The sequence below is a fragment of the Adiantum capillus-veneris genome, unplaced genomic scaffold (genome assembly GCF_014529385.1).
Source record: "Adiantum capillus-veneris isolate H3 unplaced genomic scaffold, ASM1452938v2 Hic_scaffold_612, whole genome shotgun sequence".
Classification (NCBI taxonomy): Eukaryota; Viridiplantae; Streptophyta; class Polypodiopsida; order Polypodiales; family Pteridaceae; genus Adiantum; species Adiantum capillus-veneris.
This window is the reverse complement of record NW_028221657.1, coordinates 5,164-21,426: the sequence shown is the minus strand read 5'-3', so window position 1 is coordinate 21,426 and position 16,263 is coordinate 5,164. Positions and strand designations below refer to the sequence as shown.

The 16,263-nt window shown below is 42.3% G+C and overlaps 1 protein-coding gene across 1 annotated transcript; it reads left to right on the top strand.

Moving 5' to 3' along the window:
* The first annotated feature begins 820 nt into the window (after positions 1-820).
* Positions 821-11,538, top strand: LOC147416681 (V-type proton ATPase catalytic subunit A-like). Its single transcript, XM_086508167.1, has 13 exons — positions 821-1,024; positions 1,401-1,472; positions 1,564-1,665; positions 1,759-1,821; positions 2,019-2,151; positions 2,361-2,467; positions 3,874-4,072; positions 4,455-4,537; positions 4,620-4,724; positions 5,296-5,393; positions 5,478-5,556; positions 5,642-5,730; positions 11,148-11,538. The coding sequence occupies exons 1-13, from the start codon at positions 821-823 to the stop codon at positions 11,260-11,262; spliced, it is 1,449 nt and encodes a 482-aa protein (XP_086364293.1). The 3' UTR covers positions 11,263-11,538.
* The last annotated feature ends 4,725 nt before the right edge of the window (positions 11,539-16,263 follow it).

Here is a 16,263-nt window from a genome sequence, read left to right as displayed (position 1 = left end):
GCTTTGACAAGTCAGCAGTTTGTTACACCGTACAACTGCCACGTTATCAGTTTTTGGCGCAAGTCTTTCTTTGTGTGTGTGTGGGTCCTGCTTTATTCTAATCCTTTATGTCACTTGGGGCCCCATCGGACGGGGTCCCCATATGTTGGTAGAACTTCTTCTTCTGTTACTCGTTCTTCTTAGGGTTTAGGCCCCTTGGCCGGCATTTGTAAGTTGGCTCCATTCTTCAGGGCGTTGACACGTCAGCAGTTACCACTTTAATGCATATAGAATGACATTGGATCAGGTACCTATTAATGTCTCTTTGGATGCGGTCGTTCATCCAAAGTCTGTGGAGAGTCAGCGAAGTGAACATCTTCCTCATGATATGGCGGAAGCATGCAATTGGTCAAAGAGATCATCTTGTTATTATTCCTTATCACATTAGCCCAAAGACTTCTTTTATACAACTGTATTAAATTATCATAATCTGTCAATTCTTTTGAATTTATCCACTGAGCATCCATAGGAGAGTAGTTTGCTGTGTCGTGGTAGAATCTTGCCTTGGGGTGTCCAAGTTTGTTACATTGGCCATCCGCTTGTGGGTGCAAGGAAGAGGAGAACTTGAGTGTGGTGTTAATGTTGTTGACGAATGCACGCCAGAGAAGGCTGGTCATACGGGAGTCTCGATTGCTCACTACGGACTCTGACATCTTGTGAAGGCGAAAAATAAGGATATATAAGAAAAGGTTTGTCATCCGATCTGCTTTGATAGTTTTTCTAACAGGGATGAAGTGTGCTTGTTTGCTGAACCTGTCAATAACGGTCTAGAATCCTCTAGATGCTGGTACAACCTGATGATATAGTTGGCAAGTCAAAAATAAAGTCCATTGCAATACTTTCCCATGGTCAAGTCAGAACAGGAAGGGGCTGCAACAATCCAGTGGTTGTACTTGACCTTCGGGCATCCAGAAACATACTTCTACCAGAGCTTGGTGCGAGGCTCCTGGAATTGAACCCATCCTCTCCAAACTCCCAAAGCTGCGTATGCTCTAGTTAGTGTCTAGTCTCTGCTGCTCAAATATGAAAGATAGGATATATTCTTCCTGCTTGTCTTCCTGCTCTATGCAGACTCAAATATGACGGCCTGAAAATTTCAGCACGGTTAGCTCATGATTCATCAAACAAGTAGTTCCCTGCATTGCATGCAATGGTGCATACAAGTTTTGGAGAAACTTACCAGTTTCTGTGTTATTCAAAAAGCTTACCAATGGGCCACCTGGCTATCTTCACTTATAGTGTGCATGTTGTCTTCTGATGAAGAATATTCAGCTTGTCTTTCTTCCACTTGAGTGGCACCCTTGTCTTTCAGAATTTTCTAACTAAGGTTTACTGAATCAAATTAGTGTTTGTTTGTGTAGACTTGGCCTGTGCGAACTCCAAGGCCAGTTGCATCTAAGCTTTCAGCCGATACACCACTGTTGACCGGGCAGGTGCATATCATGAAGTACTTGATCGTGGCTGTCTTGATGCCAGTAGGTTCTATATTGGTTTTTAATGTTGTGGATTGATGAATTGAAACAGAGGGTTCTTGATGCACTTTTTCCCTCAGTATTGGGAGGCACATGTGCAATTCCTGGTGCTTTTGGCTGTGGCAAGACTGTCATCAGCCAAGCTCTTTCAAAGGTAAGAGCTCATTGTACCCGAATAATCAGTCTGAAAATACCCTCGTTGAGTGAAAGCATGTAAATATATGAGAGGTTTTTGTGATGCTTTCAGTACTCCAATTCTGAGACAGTTGTTTATGTTGGCTGTGGGGAACGAGGAAATGAGATGGCTGAGGTACATAAAGAAGTTCAACCAGTCTCTTCATGTTTTTATGCTACCTGTCAAGGATTGTTTTGCCAGCTATGCACGCTGACACCCAGATTTTAGATTTCTGTCTTTGGAATCACTGTGTGCAACATCCTGTTTGATTGCTCTCTGCATGGCTACTTTTGGGAAGTTACATCTGATGGTCACATATTATTGTTCTTTAGGTGTTGATGGATTTTCCGCAATTGACAATGACGCTACCGGATGGTCGAGAAGAGTCTGTGATGAAACGAACTACCTTGGTTGCCAACACCTCTAACATGCCTGTCGCTGCAGGGGAGGCCTCCATCTATACAGGTTAGATATTCCTATGACAAAAATTGATCAAAGGCTTGTGAGGTGTAATGCTGACTTTGGGGCACAAATAGCCCTTGCAGGCAGAACGTACATCATGTTTTATCAACATTTAACATAGTACAGAAGGCAGACTTTTTAGTCAAGGCTATTGATAATCTGCATTTATTCACAATTGCGAGGCAAGTCTCTTAATTTGTTTTCAATTGCAGGTATCACTCTTGCGGAGTATTTCCGGGATATGGGCTACAATGTGAGTATGATGGCAGACTCCACCTCTAGGTGGGCGGAGGCTCTTCGTGAAATTTCTGGACGTTTGGTAAGTCTTTTCAATCTCATTTGCCCATGACTTGTATAATGACATGTTGGTTGTTAGTATTGATGACTGCTTGCAATTTCATTGTGGCTTTGCTCTCCAATATCTGTGACAGCACACTCATGACCCTATGTACTGCAATAATCATCTGTATAAGAAGAAGAAAATCCTCCTTCCCTTTGCATTTCATTGGGCTCGGCGTGATGCTTTTATAGTCCGGCTTTTGGATGCAGTATGTTCTACAGTTCTTGGCTCTACCTGGCAGCTTACTCAAGATGGCTTTCTAATGGAGACAGGTTGATAGTTGTGCGTTTCGTAGTAGGGAGGAATTATGGGCAGACTGGTACTACTATTGGTGAGGCAAATGGCTAGCATTGTTTAGGGTAAAAGCTACCTTTATTCGGTCTAGCATGGCAGGGGCAGGTGCTATATAGGTACTGAGCAGTTTGGGTTCTTGCAGACTTTCCAATGGGACTAGTTGCTATCATTATTAGACTGTAGTTTCCTATTTGAAATGACCTTTAATATTGTTCTGAATTGTACTATTTGCTTCAATTATTGTTGTGTGTTCATAGACAACTCACAGTTTATCCTAATCTCATGTGAGAAGGGCTGTAGCCTGTAGGAATTTCATCGTCTTGTTTAGTAACATAGTGAAGCTGCTGCTCCTTCATGCTGGACAGCCCTTTTCTGCAAGTTTTTCTTTGCCGTGAGGCTCATAAAAGCCGATTGATTGAATATGTTTATCTGGTCTACCTTGGACATCTGTCATTTTCCTGGATTCATCATAAATTATGAGAAAATTACCGAAATTTCCTCAAATTTCAATAACTCCCAAAATACCTCTCATATTTTGCCAAAAATTCCAAAATGCCCTTAAATTTTTCCAAAATTCCAAAAATACTCCTTGTTATTCTCGCAAACATCTCCAAACACTTTCCTTTATGGAACTCCTTATAGGAAAATTAGTTCTCCCTCAACCGAACATAAGAACTTGGATTTTGGATGGTAGACCAAAATGTCTCTATTTGTGATCTCATTGGTGAAAATTTTTATATATACGACACTTAAAGATAGAAAAGACTGAAGTGTACAAAATCTGGAGCAATCCATCTAAAATTGACACAAGGGGTATTTGGGAGTTCTGCCAAATTTTCGGGGTATTTTGGTAAATTTCCCTAAATTCTTTTATGTATCTTTGTGCGTTTATCTCCACTATTTTGATGTAGATGTCTTGATTAGAATTAGTTGAGGTTATAGCAGTAATCATGCTGTAAATGAGAAGTTGGACTCTTAGGTTACTGAGTTTGCTTGTCTTTACTTTTGGTTACTCTACGAGTTAAGCACTTTCTTCTGGTCATATCACTAATGCTTCAAAGTGTTTAAACTGCTGTTTGTCTTTACTATAGGCGGAAATGCCAGCAGATAGTGGTTACCCAGCATATCTTGCGGCCAAATTGGCATCCTTCTATGAACGTGCAGGCAAAGTCAAGTGTCTTGGAAGTCCAGATCGTACAGGCAGTGTTACAATCGTTGGTGCAGTCTCTCCTCCAGGTGGAGACTTCTCAGATCCAGTGACAGCAGCAACGCTCAGTATTGTGCAGGTCTCTCTCTCTCTCTCTCTCTCTCTCTCTCTCTCTCTCTCTCTCTCTCTCTCTCTCTCTCTCTCTCTGTGTGTGTGTGTGTGTGTGTGTGTGTATCAGGTCTTTGGTTCAAGACTCGTCAGATAGATCTTTGAAGCTCTTGGGATTGTTCCTACGACGTTAAAATTTCTCCTCTTCTTCTCTCTCTCTCTCTCTCTCTCTCTGAGAGTTGTCACTTGAAAGAGAATTGTAACCTTTTGGTCAACAAGATGTTTATGATGCTCTCTCATATTATCTTGCAAAAGATTTTTTGCATTTGACATCACAATTTTTTAACTGAGAATTTCCAAGTTTTTTGTCCTTCAACGAGATGGTAATCACAGTAATCATCATTTCATTAACAGGTCTTTTGGGGCTAGATAAAAAGCTTGCACAACGAAAGCATTTCCCCTCTGTTAATTGGCTGATATCGTACTCGAAATATTCAAAGGTTCTTATCCAAGCTCGTTGACAAATTTACGTGTTACTGCTTATGTGGATATGGGTTTTAATTGTTTTGCCGCTGTCGGCAGGCTCTTGAATCTTTCTACGAGCGCTTCGATCCTGACTTCATATCTATCAGGACCAAAGCCAGAGAAGTTCTACAGAGGGAAGACGATTTGAATGAGATTGTACAGGTACAATATTAAGTCTGCTTGCATTCATAGTTCTCAACTTTAGGCAAGGCTTCTAGCCTCGGTTCCTTTTTTGTGGTTTTAGGAATAACCAAGCATTATCCTAATGGCTAAGCGTATCTTTGTTTGGCTACTAACTACCAAGCATTCCATATCTGCCAAGCCTTTTCACTTACTTGAGTGGATTCGTTATCGTTTGCTAACACAGTTTACATTTGATGCTAATTTGTTTTTTTGCATGGCATAATCGGGTCTAATTAATTCATTGTACGGTGGCGTCAGACTATTACGTTGCTGCTTTTCACAGAAGTATTACTGTAAAAAGTTTTTTTTCGTTGTTTTTAAGCAATACAGCCACTCTACACATATCCTTGGCTCATTAAAAAATCATTCTAGGTTAGGCGACACAAAAAACAAGTTGCTACTTTTTGGCAAGTGCCAAAAAGCTCGAAAAACAAAAAAGGGTGTGAAAAGCAGTTGCTTGTCTGAATGTTTCTTTTTACCAGGAAATGACATGGCAATGGTTGTTTGCTTATGACTTTGAGTGCATGCGATGGATTTTTTGTGAATGCAGCTGGTGGGAAAAGATGCTCTAGCTGAAACTGATAAGATTACACTCGAAGTTGCCAAACTTCTGCGTGAAGACTATCTGGCGCAAAATGCATTTACACCGTATGCTTCTTGTTTTCCTCTCTTACTTTCTGTAGCAGGTGTCTATGAAAGATTTCCGAAGTAATGTTCTGTTTTTTTTAATAGGTATGACAGGTTCTGTCCTTTCTATAAGTCGGTGTGGATGATGCGAAACATCATCCACTTCAGCACACTTGCAAATCAGGTTAAGCTGGGCAACAAATGCAAGCAAGATAGTTTAAACTGATTCGATTTTGTGGCTTATTGGTGATGTCTGCTTGGATGTATAGGCTGTTGAAAGAGGAGCTGGAGCAGATGGTCAGAAAATAACATACAACATCATCAAACAGCGCTTGGGGGATCTAATCTATAGATTGGTGTACGCTCTCTCTCTCTCTCTCTCTCTCTCTCTCTCTCTCTCTCTCTCTCTCTCTCTGTGCTCCTCTCAAGGCCGAGAGTCTGAGCATCATATTGTACTCCAGTGCTCAGCGTTCGATGGCATTCAAGCTTGCTTCCTGTTACAGGCTTGGACACTCCAAACGAGAAAGAAATATACAACAAACACAGAAACTGCAAAATCACTGAACTTAGAGAGAGAGAGAAGAGAGGAAGAGAGAGAGAGAGAGAGAGAGAGAGAGAGAGAGAAGAAGAGAGAGAGAGAGAGAGAGAGGAGAGAGAGAGAGACGGCACGGTTATTCCGCTAAAAGCACTGGCCCTAAAGATTGGTGTCACGGGAGATGGGCACCACACGTGCCAACGGAAAAGAACAGACTGAACAACTTTAAGCACTTCATTTAACAATTGAACTGAAAGAGATGCACGACACGAGACGGGGGTGAGTGGATGGAGTGCACGACACGACACGACGCGGTGCTCCCCCAGAGACACTGGCCCCAACCTTGGCGCCCCTTTCGGTATTTCTTTATATTACTTGAACTTCGTACAACGCCGGTACTCCATCCTCTGCACCTCACATGGAGCATAACACAGAATGAGCCTTGGCTCATATTTAAAGGCCCTTGGCCATGAAAAGCTATATAAAAGTTACATGAAAGCATCAAACTCAAAAGCATCTGGCCTCAAAAGCTGCCGCCCAAAGCTGCTTAATGTAAATCACGGAAATTCGTACACCTTCCACGTCATCATGTCAGCACGAATTCCGGGAATCCGTACAACTGCTACCTCATCAGTTCTCTGCGTGTGTGTGTGGGCTTGCTTTAATTTAATGCCTTTTATGTCACTTGGGCCCATCGAACGGGGGGTCCCATAAGTTGGTGGGAACTCTTCTTTAAGAATAGGCCACTCGGCAAGACTTTGTAAGTCGGTAAAATTTCTTTTGCAGCTTCGGCTTCTTTTGCTTCTTCTTCTTAGGGTTTAGGCCCCTCGACCGAAATCTCTAGGTTGGCTTCATTCTTCAGTGGATTGACACGTCAGCAATATGTGATTTGTGACAACTGGCGCCCCTTTTTGTATTCTTTATTATTATACTCGCAAGCAATACAACTCCCGAGGGTCCTTTGCTCTCAGACTCTGCATCCAGATACTCTGCAGAGTGAGGTCTTGGGTTCCTTATAAACATTAAAAGTAGAGCCCAAAAGCACTTCTCTCAAAAGCAGTAACCCCCAAAAGCATCTGTTCCCAAAAGCTAGCGTTGAAATCAGCCAACGTAATATGTGGAAATCCATAAAGCTTGCCACGTGGCATCAGCAACCCAAAACACGAAAATTCTGTATAGCAGCTTCCACGTTAGTATGTCAGCGCGTTTTACAGATATCATCCTCATAGTTTAACCTTCAAGATTTTTTTAGGGTTAGGCCCCTCTATCGGTGCTCAGAAGTTCTTTAAGTTGGTTGGTTCGGCTTCTCTTGTCCACTCGACCATTTCTCTTCCAGTCAGGCATGCCACGCCATCACTTTGTGACACTTGCCTTACATTTTCAACCACCTATATACCTTTTTCTCTCAGCCACTTTGTGTGGACTCTCAATTGCCTCCTTTCATATCCATAGTCCTGAAGTATCAAGAGTTGTTGATCAGCTTAGCATAGAGCATGCTACTTCTTTCATTTGGTCCCATAGGTCATATTTGACTTTAGAGGACGATCTCTCTCTCTCTCTCTCTCTCTCTCTCTCTCTCTCTCTCTCTCTCTCTCTCCTCTCTCTCTCTCTCTCTCTCTCTCCACACACACACACACACACACACACACACATCACTATGTGCTATGATTTGCTTTTTTCAGATTTGACCGTGTTTACACACATACTGCACTATCTCTTGGTAGCCTATTTGAACCTTGAACCCTTAGCCTAATTCATTCTTGGGCTACTGCTATTCCTGTGGTGGAAACTACCTCTCGGCTCTTTACCCCATTTATTGAATGGGAGAAAACCCCTATGGATTGGGTATTGAATTACTCTTAGTTCTCTCACTGGGTTGAGAAAAAACCTGGCCTTTGTTGTCAATAAGACCCCCCTCTTAACCTCTCGTGGGAACTTAACCCTTACTGGTCTCTCGTGGTATGATGGGTGTTATTACCCGGGTACATTATTAATGTCACAAACTGTTGACGTGTCAAGTCACTGAAGAACAGAGGCAACCTTCAGATTCCGGCCGAGGGGCCTAAACCCTAACGGTCCCTAAGTGAAGAAGCAATAGCAGCATAAGGAGTTTTGCCAACTTTCAAAGTTTTGCCAAGAGGCCTATTTTTAAAAAGAAGTTCCCGCCAACTTATGGGACACAGTCCGATGGGGCCCAGTAACCTAAAGACATTAAAATAAAGCGAGACCAACACTCACACCCACAGATTTGCATAGCAATTGATGACGTGGCAGCAATACGGACACTCCGCAAATTGCGTTCACATGTTGACGTGGTAGCGTGTACAGATCTCCGCGATTTACATTGCTGACGTGGCAATTGTACGGATTTCCGCAAAACGCGTTGCCTATTTTTGGGCGCCAACTTTTGAGCTAGTCGCTTTTGAGTTTCAAGCCTTTCATGTAAACTGCTTTTCAAGGCCAAGGGCCTTTAAATAAGTGCAGAGGGCTCAGTCTCTCGCACTCTTCTGGGTGAAGGTGTAGAGCGCAAGTACCGGCATTGTATCGAGTTCAAGTAATATAAGAAATACGGAAATACGGGGTGCCAAGGTTTGGGCCAATACTCTATGGGGTGGAATTTCGCCACTCTGTGTCGCGTGTTCTCTCTCTCTCTTTCAGTTTCAGTTGTTATTGAAGTGCTAAAAGTCTGTTCAATTTGTTCTTTTCTATTGGCATGTGGTGCGTGTCGTGACAATTAAACGTGGCCTTTTATGAATACGCTTCTCCCAAACGTGATGATCATCAACCTTTTCCTATCCCCGATGCTCTGCGGCATTATCTGTTGCCCTCACGCTCTCATGCACTCTCTCACCTGCACCCTTCCACCATCACTATACACCGGCTTATGAGTTCTGCAGGTGCTCACCTTGGCTTGCCCTCTTGGGTGCTGTGCGGATCTCGTTAGCATATTCAGCGGTGGTCTCTGTTCGACTATCGGTGGTGGCTTCCCTATTGAAAGGTGAGGGAAGCTTTTGCCCCTCACTTAGCCTTGATTGCGTAGTGTGTATGTGAAAGAGAGGATTGAGGGCATTTTTGTTACTGTGGGTTGTATCCATGGAGATGGTTGAGCATGGCAATGCTTCTCAGATTGTTGTGCGCGCGCGCGCACACACACACATGCACATGCTCAAGCCACATTTATACCCTGATGCCTCTATCTTAAATGACATGCTTGGGGACTTGACGTTCCTAATTGCTGGCAGTCAGTGAACTAGGGGCGAAGTGTATCTAGAGGAGAAGCTTGGCATCAGCTTTTGTGGCCTGGAAAGATTGTGCCTCCGCATGAAAGTACCCGACATTTGGGATATCCTATTGGCTGGCAGGTTACTGGCACGCAGCAGATTGATTGGGTTATGCATCGTCTCAATATCAAACTCCAATATTGGAAATTGTCTACTTGGCCACTACATGTCAGGCTCTGCATTGTACAGAGCATCATGATGGCATATGTTCAGTTCTATTTGCCCTTGTTGCCTTGGCCGCAACACCGACTTACCTCTCTTCAGTCGGCTATATTGTCGCATTTATGGCATACAAAGGCTAACAAACGTGGTTTGTGCTTGATGTCCATGGGCAAGGTTTGCAGTCTAAAGCGCTTTGGTGGCCTTAACATCTTGGATTTGCGTAGACATGCTCTTGCTCGGAAAGCATCGCTTTTGCCACGCTTGTTGAGCAGGGACAACCATGGACAGTGATGGTTGCTTTCTTATGTGAGCATGTGGTTACCTCGGCATTTGGCCATTGGCATTCATCTCCTTGGGAGTTTGTGTTTGGGAAACTTGATGGACATATTCCTGGCTGTCCTCTCATCTCTGCTTTGATATCGGATTGGAAAAAGGTCACCTTGCATTTGACCTGGGCTGGTCGCACCGACCATGAAGGTAACTCTCCGAGGTTGGAAAGCATTCATTGGAGCAGGGCTTTCCCGTTGACTTTGGTGGACAGCTTCGCACGCCAGGCTTACTTTCTTTCTCGTTGTAGGCTGCGTTTGGTTGCTGATGTCGTGAATTCAGAAGGGAATGTGCTTCGCTTTGACGAGATGGCACGCACTTTTGGTTTAGGCATGCATTATCGACCTCTCTGGCGGCAATTGCACCTCATGCTGGCTGACCTACTCCCCATTCCACCTCTGGCTGATGGAGGCCGTATCATGGATCGGCTATTGCTCATCAGATTTACAACATTTTGTTACCCGATCCGTGGCTTGCGGACCACTGCAATGCCCTATGGTCACTACAGCGTTCCACCCGGTGGTGGCAGAAACCCCTTATTGCCATTTGGAAGAGCCATTTGCCTCTTAAGGAACGTCTATTTCTGTGGCATTGTTTGATGGGTGTGCTGCCGGTTGGTTCTTTTCTGCAAAAGCGTCGGATCAGCCCCTCATGTTGTGTTCGTTTCTCTGCTTCCGAAGAATCTGTTCAGCACTTGCTATGGGATTGTCGTTGTACTCGAGTCTTTATTGCTTGGGTTTCTACACTCATGCGTCTCGGTTTCCCCGCAGCGGTCTGTAGGAAGAAATTCTGCCTTTTTGGATTCGTGCCGTTGGCGTTAAAGCCTTTCTCTATTTTCTTCGTATGGGTCACATATTGGGCCTCCTGGAGTATTTGGCGCCGCCAACGCAACTCCCGCATGTTTGACCACATTTATATGTACCCTTTCCCCTACTTTAAGATGTCTCTTCGGCAATCCTTGCGCCTTGCCCTCACTGCCAGGGACATATCTCCTGACCTTTATCAGCTTTCTTATGTTTGTTTCTAGAACCTTTTCATACTTGAACACATTGGTGTTCACCCTGATGTATCGACTTCTTGTTGTGGGTTTTCCGTCTTTGAAGGTTTCCCACTTGTAAATTAATCAAATGCACTTACTAAAAAAAAGTAACTAGAGGAGAACTTAGGCCCACGCCAGTTCACCCACGTGGGCTACATGACGGCTTATCTCAACATAGCTGCCCAGAGGATGATTTCTGTGCGAAGTAGTGATGGGCCCTATTGCAGCACTTTATGATGGGCTGCCTTTTGAGAGTAAGGTAGTGACTGCTGACTATGCTGAGCTTTTTAGAGCCCATGTACAAAGGACATCAAAATAGCGAGTCTCTCTCTCTCTCTCTCTCTCTCTCTCTCTCTCTCTAAAAGGCAGTGCCATTGTCTGCCAGCTTGTTAATTTGCTGATGTTTGCATTGTGGTTTGCGGCTTTTGCAGTTCACAGAAGTTCGAAGATCCTGCAGAAGGAGAGGCCGCGCTAGTTGAGAAATACAAGAAACTCTATGATGATTTAACGAATGGGTTTAGAAACCTGGAAGATGACTATCGCTAAGACTCTTCCACTGCTGACTTGCAAGAGAGGTGTAGTCCGAGTTTTGCTCAACTACTCGAGTGCCTGTATTTCTTGGCAGAGTTCTCCAACCATTGAAGAGTGAGAGTCCAAAGCATTCTTTGATTTTTTTTGGGCTCGCGGATCTTATGTATTTTAGAATTGTGAAAATAAAATGATAGGTTCTGTAGTCATTGTATGAAGATTTTTGCCACCATTGGGCAGATTTTGAATGATTGCTTGAGTTTGGATGTACTAATCTAGCTTTTCTTTGTTCCATTGTGGGCATCTTAGATAGCAAGTAAGAACGAACCCCCTTCCCCCCTCCCCCCCCCCCCCCCCCCCCCCACCCCCCCCCCCCCCCCCCCCCACGCCCACGCCCGGTGGGGTCCTTCGTGTAGAGAGAGCTTCCTTCCCTTTACTTGGCTTATTGATATTCTCGGTTGATGAGAAAAAGAATTTATAGAAAAGTTTATAGTTATGTGGCACAAACATGTTAATTGGAAACAATAGTTTGGTGCCGAAAAGAACACTTTTGAGTGTCATCTTTTTCAATTTTAAATAAAATGTTACGTAATATTTAGAAAATATTCCATGAAATCCTTTTGTAAGCTTACATTATGCTATTGAGAGCATTTTTAAAGATTATAAACATTTACTTTTGAGCACAAACTGATATGGAATTGGAATCATGGAGAGTGTACACATAATAGCAATTGGGTTTTCTAAAGTGCTTCCCTTAGTCTTAAAAAAATTTGAACAAGTTGCATGTAATAATCTATGTTAGCTACTTATGTATACACTTCACATTTTTTTATGTTTTTCATGTGAAATAAAGCTCTTTCTTGATTACAATTACATATATGAAATCATGTGGTTTTATTATGCAACTTTTCTTTGTTTGCGTTAATGGCGGAGCTTTACCTTTTTTTTATGTTATATGTACTCATTCTATCAACTTAGTATTTAAGGTAATAGGATTTGATGTTTATGCGAAATTTATTTCGTAAATTTGTGTCAAATTCTCAAAACCGTAATTGTTGAAATTCTTCTTTTATTGTAGAGGTTAGCCTTAGAAGAATGTAAATAAATAGTAGAGGTTAGCCTTAGTACTTTGGATCTTTTATGTGAATGCAGAATATGTAATTTTAATTTTATAAGTTTTTAAAATACGAATGTTGGTTTTGAAGTAAATCGTACAACACTAGTTTCTAAAGTGAGTTTGAAACTTTTGAAAAATGTCTAATTGTTGTTTTTGGTCTATAATCAAATTTGGATCTTAAAAAAGGGGATTTCAAAAGGGCAATTTTTTTTCTTTCTTTATTCATATTCGGATCTTTTTGTTTATGGCTTAATGTTTAATTGTAAAACGTATGTTTTTATCCACAAAATCTTAAAACAGTGCAAAGTGTTATTTTTTAAAATGTTAAAGAAGTTTGTCAAAGCAACACTAACTTTTTACAACATTTAAAAATTAAAACTTATCACCAAAATCTTAAAATAACATTTGATCTCCTCTATGTTTAGGGTCACCTTAATTGCGTGGTAGTATTGCACAATGTTGCGCACACTTTTTCTAAGCATCAAAGCAAACAACAACCAAGTGTGATAATTGAGAGCACATTGGTACATCTTCATCGCTCCTACCTTTGTAGCTATACATCACCCTCATAACTTAGCACCATCACCTTTTAAACAATCTTCCATCAAGATGTAGAAAATTAAGCTATTGGCAACATGGATATTAGATACTAATTGGTATGCGTCGACACTACTCAGCTCCCGTTATCCTTTGAAATTGGTTCTCTTTCTTAAGGTCATTAATTGGTCTCCTTGCACATTGTTGTAATCAATGGTCCTTGGGATAACCATCATGAAGGAGAATGTTTCCATTTCATCATGCTTCACTCAAAACCATGTCCATCCTTTATTTGGCTTTGGTGTAGCTAAACATGGAAGGACACCATTATGACATTGTTCTTAGTTGGAGTAGAGAAAATGGTCTATTTTGTTCATATCTGGGAAAGTCTTTCCCAAAACTACCATGGTTTCCAACTTTGCAAGATTTTTGAAACATTTCCCCACTTGCACATATAGCTATGCCTATCTATCTCAAACTTTTGACACAAATTGAGCTTGGATGTAGGGAGGAAAGCATGCTAGAATGATCAATATTGTGATTGTCAAAAGGATGTCCAGTGAGAGGTCTAACTGCAGTGAGGAAAAGTGAATATAAAACTCCATTTAAGGAACATATGTTTTCATGGAGATGAAGCTGGAGGACTCTCAAAATTTCTTCGATCTAGTTGAAGGAGACTCTCCTCATGTATTCCCTCTAGAGTCAAGCTTGCAAGCGGTGATCGTTATGCCTCAACATATTTCTTTTTAAATTTGTCAATTTATGAATCCTTGTTGCTCACAAAGTTCCTATCTTAAATTTTCCTATGTTCTCTCTCTCTCTCTCTCTCTCTCTCTCTCTCTCTCTCTCTCTCGTGTTCTCCCTTTCAATGCTTTGCAGATGTTCACAAAGAAGGACATGTAGCAACACACATGCATTCACACATTTAGTGTAGGTTGCTTATCATGCACATTGATAGAGAGACATTGCTCATGAAATAGTTGAAATCACCATTTCTACCGAGCTCTTTGAATGATTATTGCTACCTAATAGGGCACCAAGTGCCAACGAAAAAGAACAGACGGGAAACTTTAAACACTACAATAACAAATGAATTGAAAGAGATGCATGGCATACGAGACACGTAGTGGTGGAGTTCCACCCCAAGATAGCACTCGCCTCAAACGATGGCGCCCCTTTCAGTATTTCTTTATATTGCTTCAACTCAATATCGGCTCTGCTCTGCATCTTCTCCCGCAAGGATGCCAAAGAAGAGCGCCCACCCTCGTATTTAAAGGCCCTAGGCCCAAAAATAGTTTACATGAAAAGCATTTAACTCAAAATGCAATCACATTTGTACAGACCTATCATGTCATCAATTTTATACGCAAAGGTTTTCATGTGTGTGTCTAGGTCTTGCTTTATTTTATACGCAAGGTCTTTTATGTGTGTGTGGATCCTACTTTATTTCATTATAGGTCCCATCGGGGTCTTGTAAGTTCGTAACTCTTTAATTAATTACCCCACTCAACGAGGATCTATAAGTTGGTGAGAACTTTTGCTTCTTCTAATGCTTTTATGATTTAGGCCCCTTGATCGCGTTCTGCAAGTTGGCTAGGATCTTTAGTGGCTTGATATGTTAGCAGTTTGTGACGTCTCCCCTTTTTGAAAGAAGAGTAGTCATCCGCGATTACAGTATATGTGCAAAACAACTCAGGTGAGCTCAAAAATATCCAAGGGTCATTCCGAGGGACATTCAATTTTTTCATTCCATATCACACCCAGACCGTGTTGATCTGTAATGGGTGTCTCGATGCACCCAATCTGCGTCATTCAAAGGTTTTCGAGTAGACAACAAAACGCTCCCTAGACACCTGGTCTGCATCGTTCTGAGGTTCAGACAATATCAAACATCAATGCTTCTCTTCAGTACTCCACCCGGGAGTAAATCATCAATGAGTGAAATCAATATTTAAAACCAAAGTCAAAGAATTCTCAAATCGGTATCAAGACAGGTTTAAAACAGATACCATCCATTTCAAACAAATTTCAAACAGTACTTTCTCCGACAAAGTTCAAAAAGTATCTAAGAACAAAGCAATAAGAAAATTCATTTGGATTTTGGATTGAACAACCAAACTTGACGACTGGCTTGTCCTTTTGCATCAAGGTAATAGTATACTTCTAGATCTAGAGCGTGTGTGCGGATGCGTGCGTGCACGGTGCAATGCGGTGCGTGCATGGAAGGGGAGAAGCACGAGAGTGTGTCGGTGGAGCAACCTCTGGAAGTAGTGAGTGAGGAGATCCTTATTGATATGTATATTATGAATAAGGAAGTGTACACACGGGCGGCCGGACACCGGACGTCCGTCGGGCCCGGGCAATACCTTTACCCCAACAAACTCTACTTAAAGATGATGTGCCGATAAGTGAGACCTACTAGCTAAGCTACTAGTATGTTCACTCTCTCAACCTATGCCCACTGGCTCACTCTGTCGATCTACACATAGCCGTATTGGCTCTAGTGGTAGGCGAGTGTGCATACTAGAACCTGCATGTAAAACCGCAAACAACTTTGTATGGTCTGCAAAGCTCAAGGAAGCATCAATCACTGTACGATTGATAATCCTTGCGGCTACTGCGGATGCTCCCACTACAACTATTAGATCGAGCCTCGACACTAACAAGTCGAACATGAGACGATTGAACGCGACAAAATCTGCGTAAATATGGTCGTACTCGCCTCCCTTGCACTATTTACATGTACTGCATCATCATGACTACTCATCGCATATGGATGTGTTAACACCGACACTGGGATGGATACGTCCCTCTCACCCATACGCAGAACTGTGTGCCTTGGTATCCATTCATCAGTCTCCAACATGAGCATATCAAAGAACTCCATGTCTTTCATCTCTGTCTATGTCTTTAGGGAGCAGACCTGCTCTACCTCTGCCTGCACAAACTCTGACAACACCTGCTGTGTCTCACTAAAGTGTTGCTGCTCTACCTTTGTTTCTACAGAGTCTACTGGCACGTCCTGTGCAACTAAATGCTTTGTCTCATGAGCATGATGGAGCTCACCTGCGAAGGAGACACATCTCGTCTCTCGCTCAAAGCATGCCAACAACAAAATCGTGACTATGCCGTCTTGAACCTCAGACACATGTATAGGATATACCAAGCCACTACGGGCTCCTCTGGCAATCACTAATAAACCACAATACATCTGGAAAGACTCCTCTCTAAGAAGTGTTTGACAACCAAATTTGCTAATTGTCTCACTGAGATCAAACTTTGTCTCAGCGGATGAACATAGTGCACATGTCGTATCGTGTATGACACATCACTGGGCAAAGACAAACAAACATCTCCTGCACCCT

Bases quoted from the DNA above. Each gene is read 5' to 3' on its own strand.
- LOC147416681 (XM_086508167.1), top strand. From the start codon at position 821: ATGCTGGTACAACCTGATGATATAGTTGGCAAGTCAAAAATAAAGTCC. The intron at 2,152-2,360 runs GTTAGATATTCC...TTTCAATTGCAG, and splicing joins GGAGGCCTCCATCTATACAG to GTATCACTCTTGCGGAGTAT. The intron at 5,394-5,477 runs GTATGCTTCTTG...TTTTTTTAATAG, and splicing joins GCGCAAAATGCATTTACACC to GTATGACAGGTTCTGTCCTT.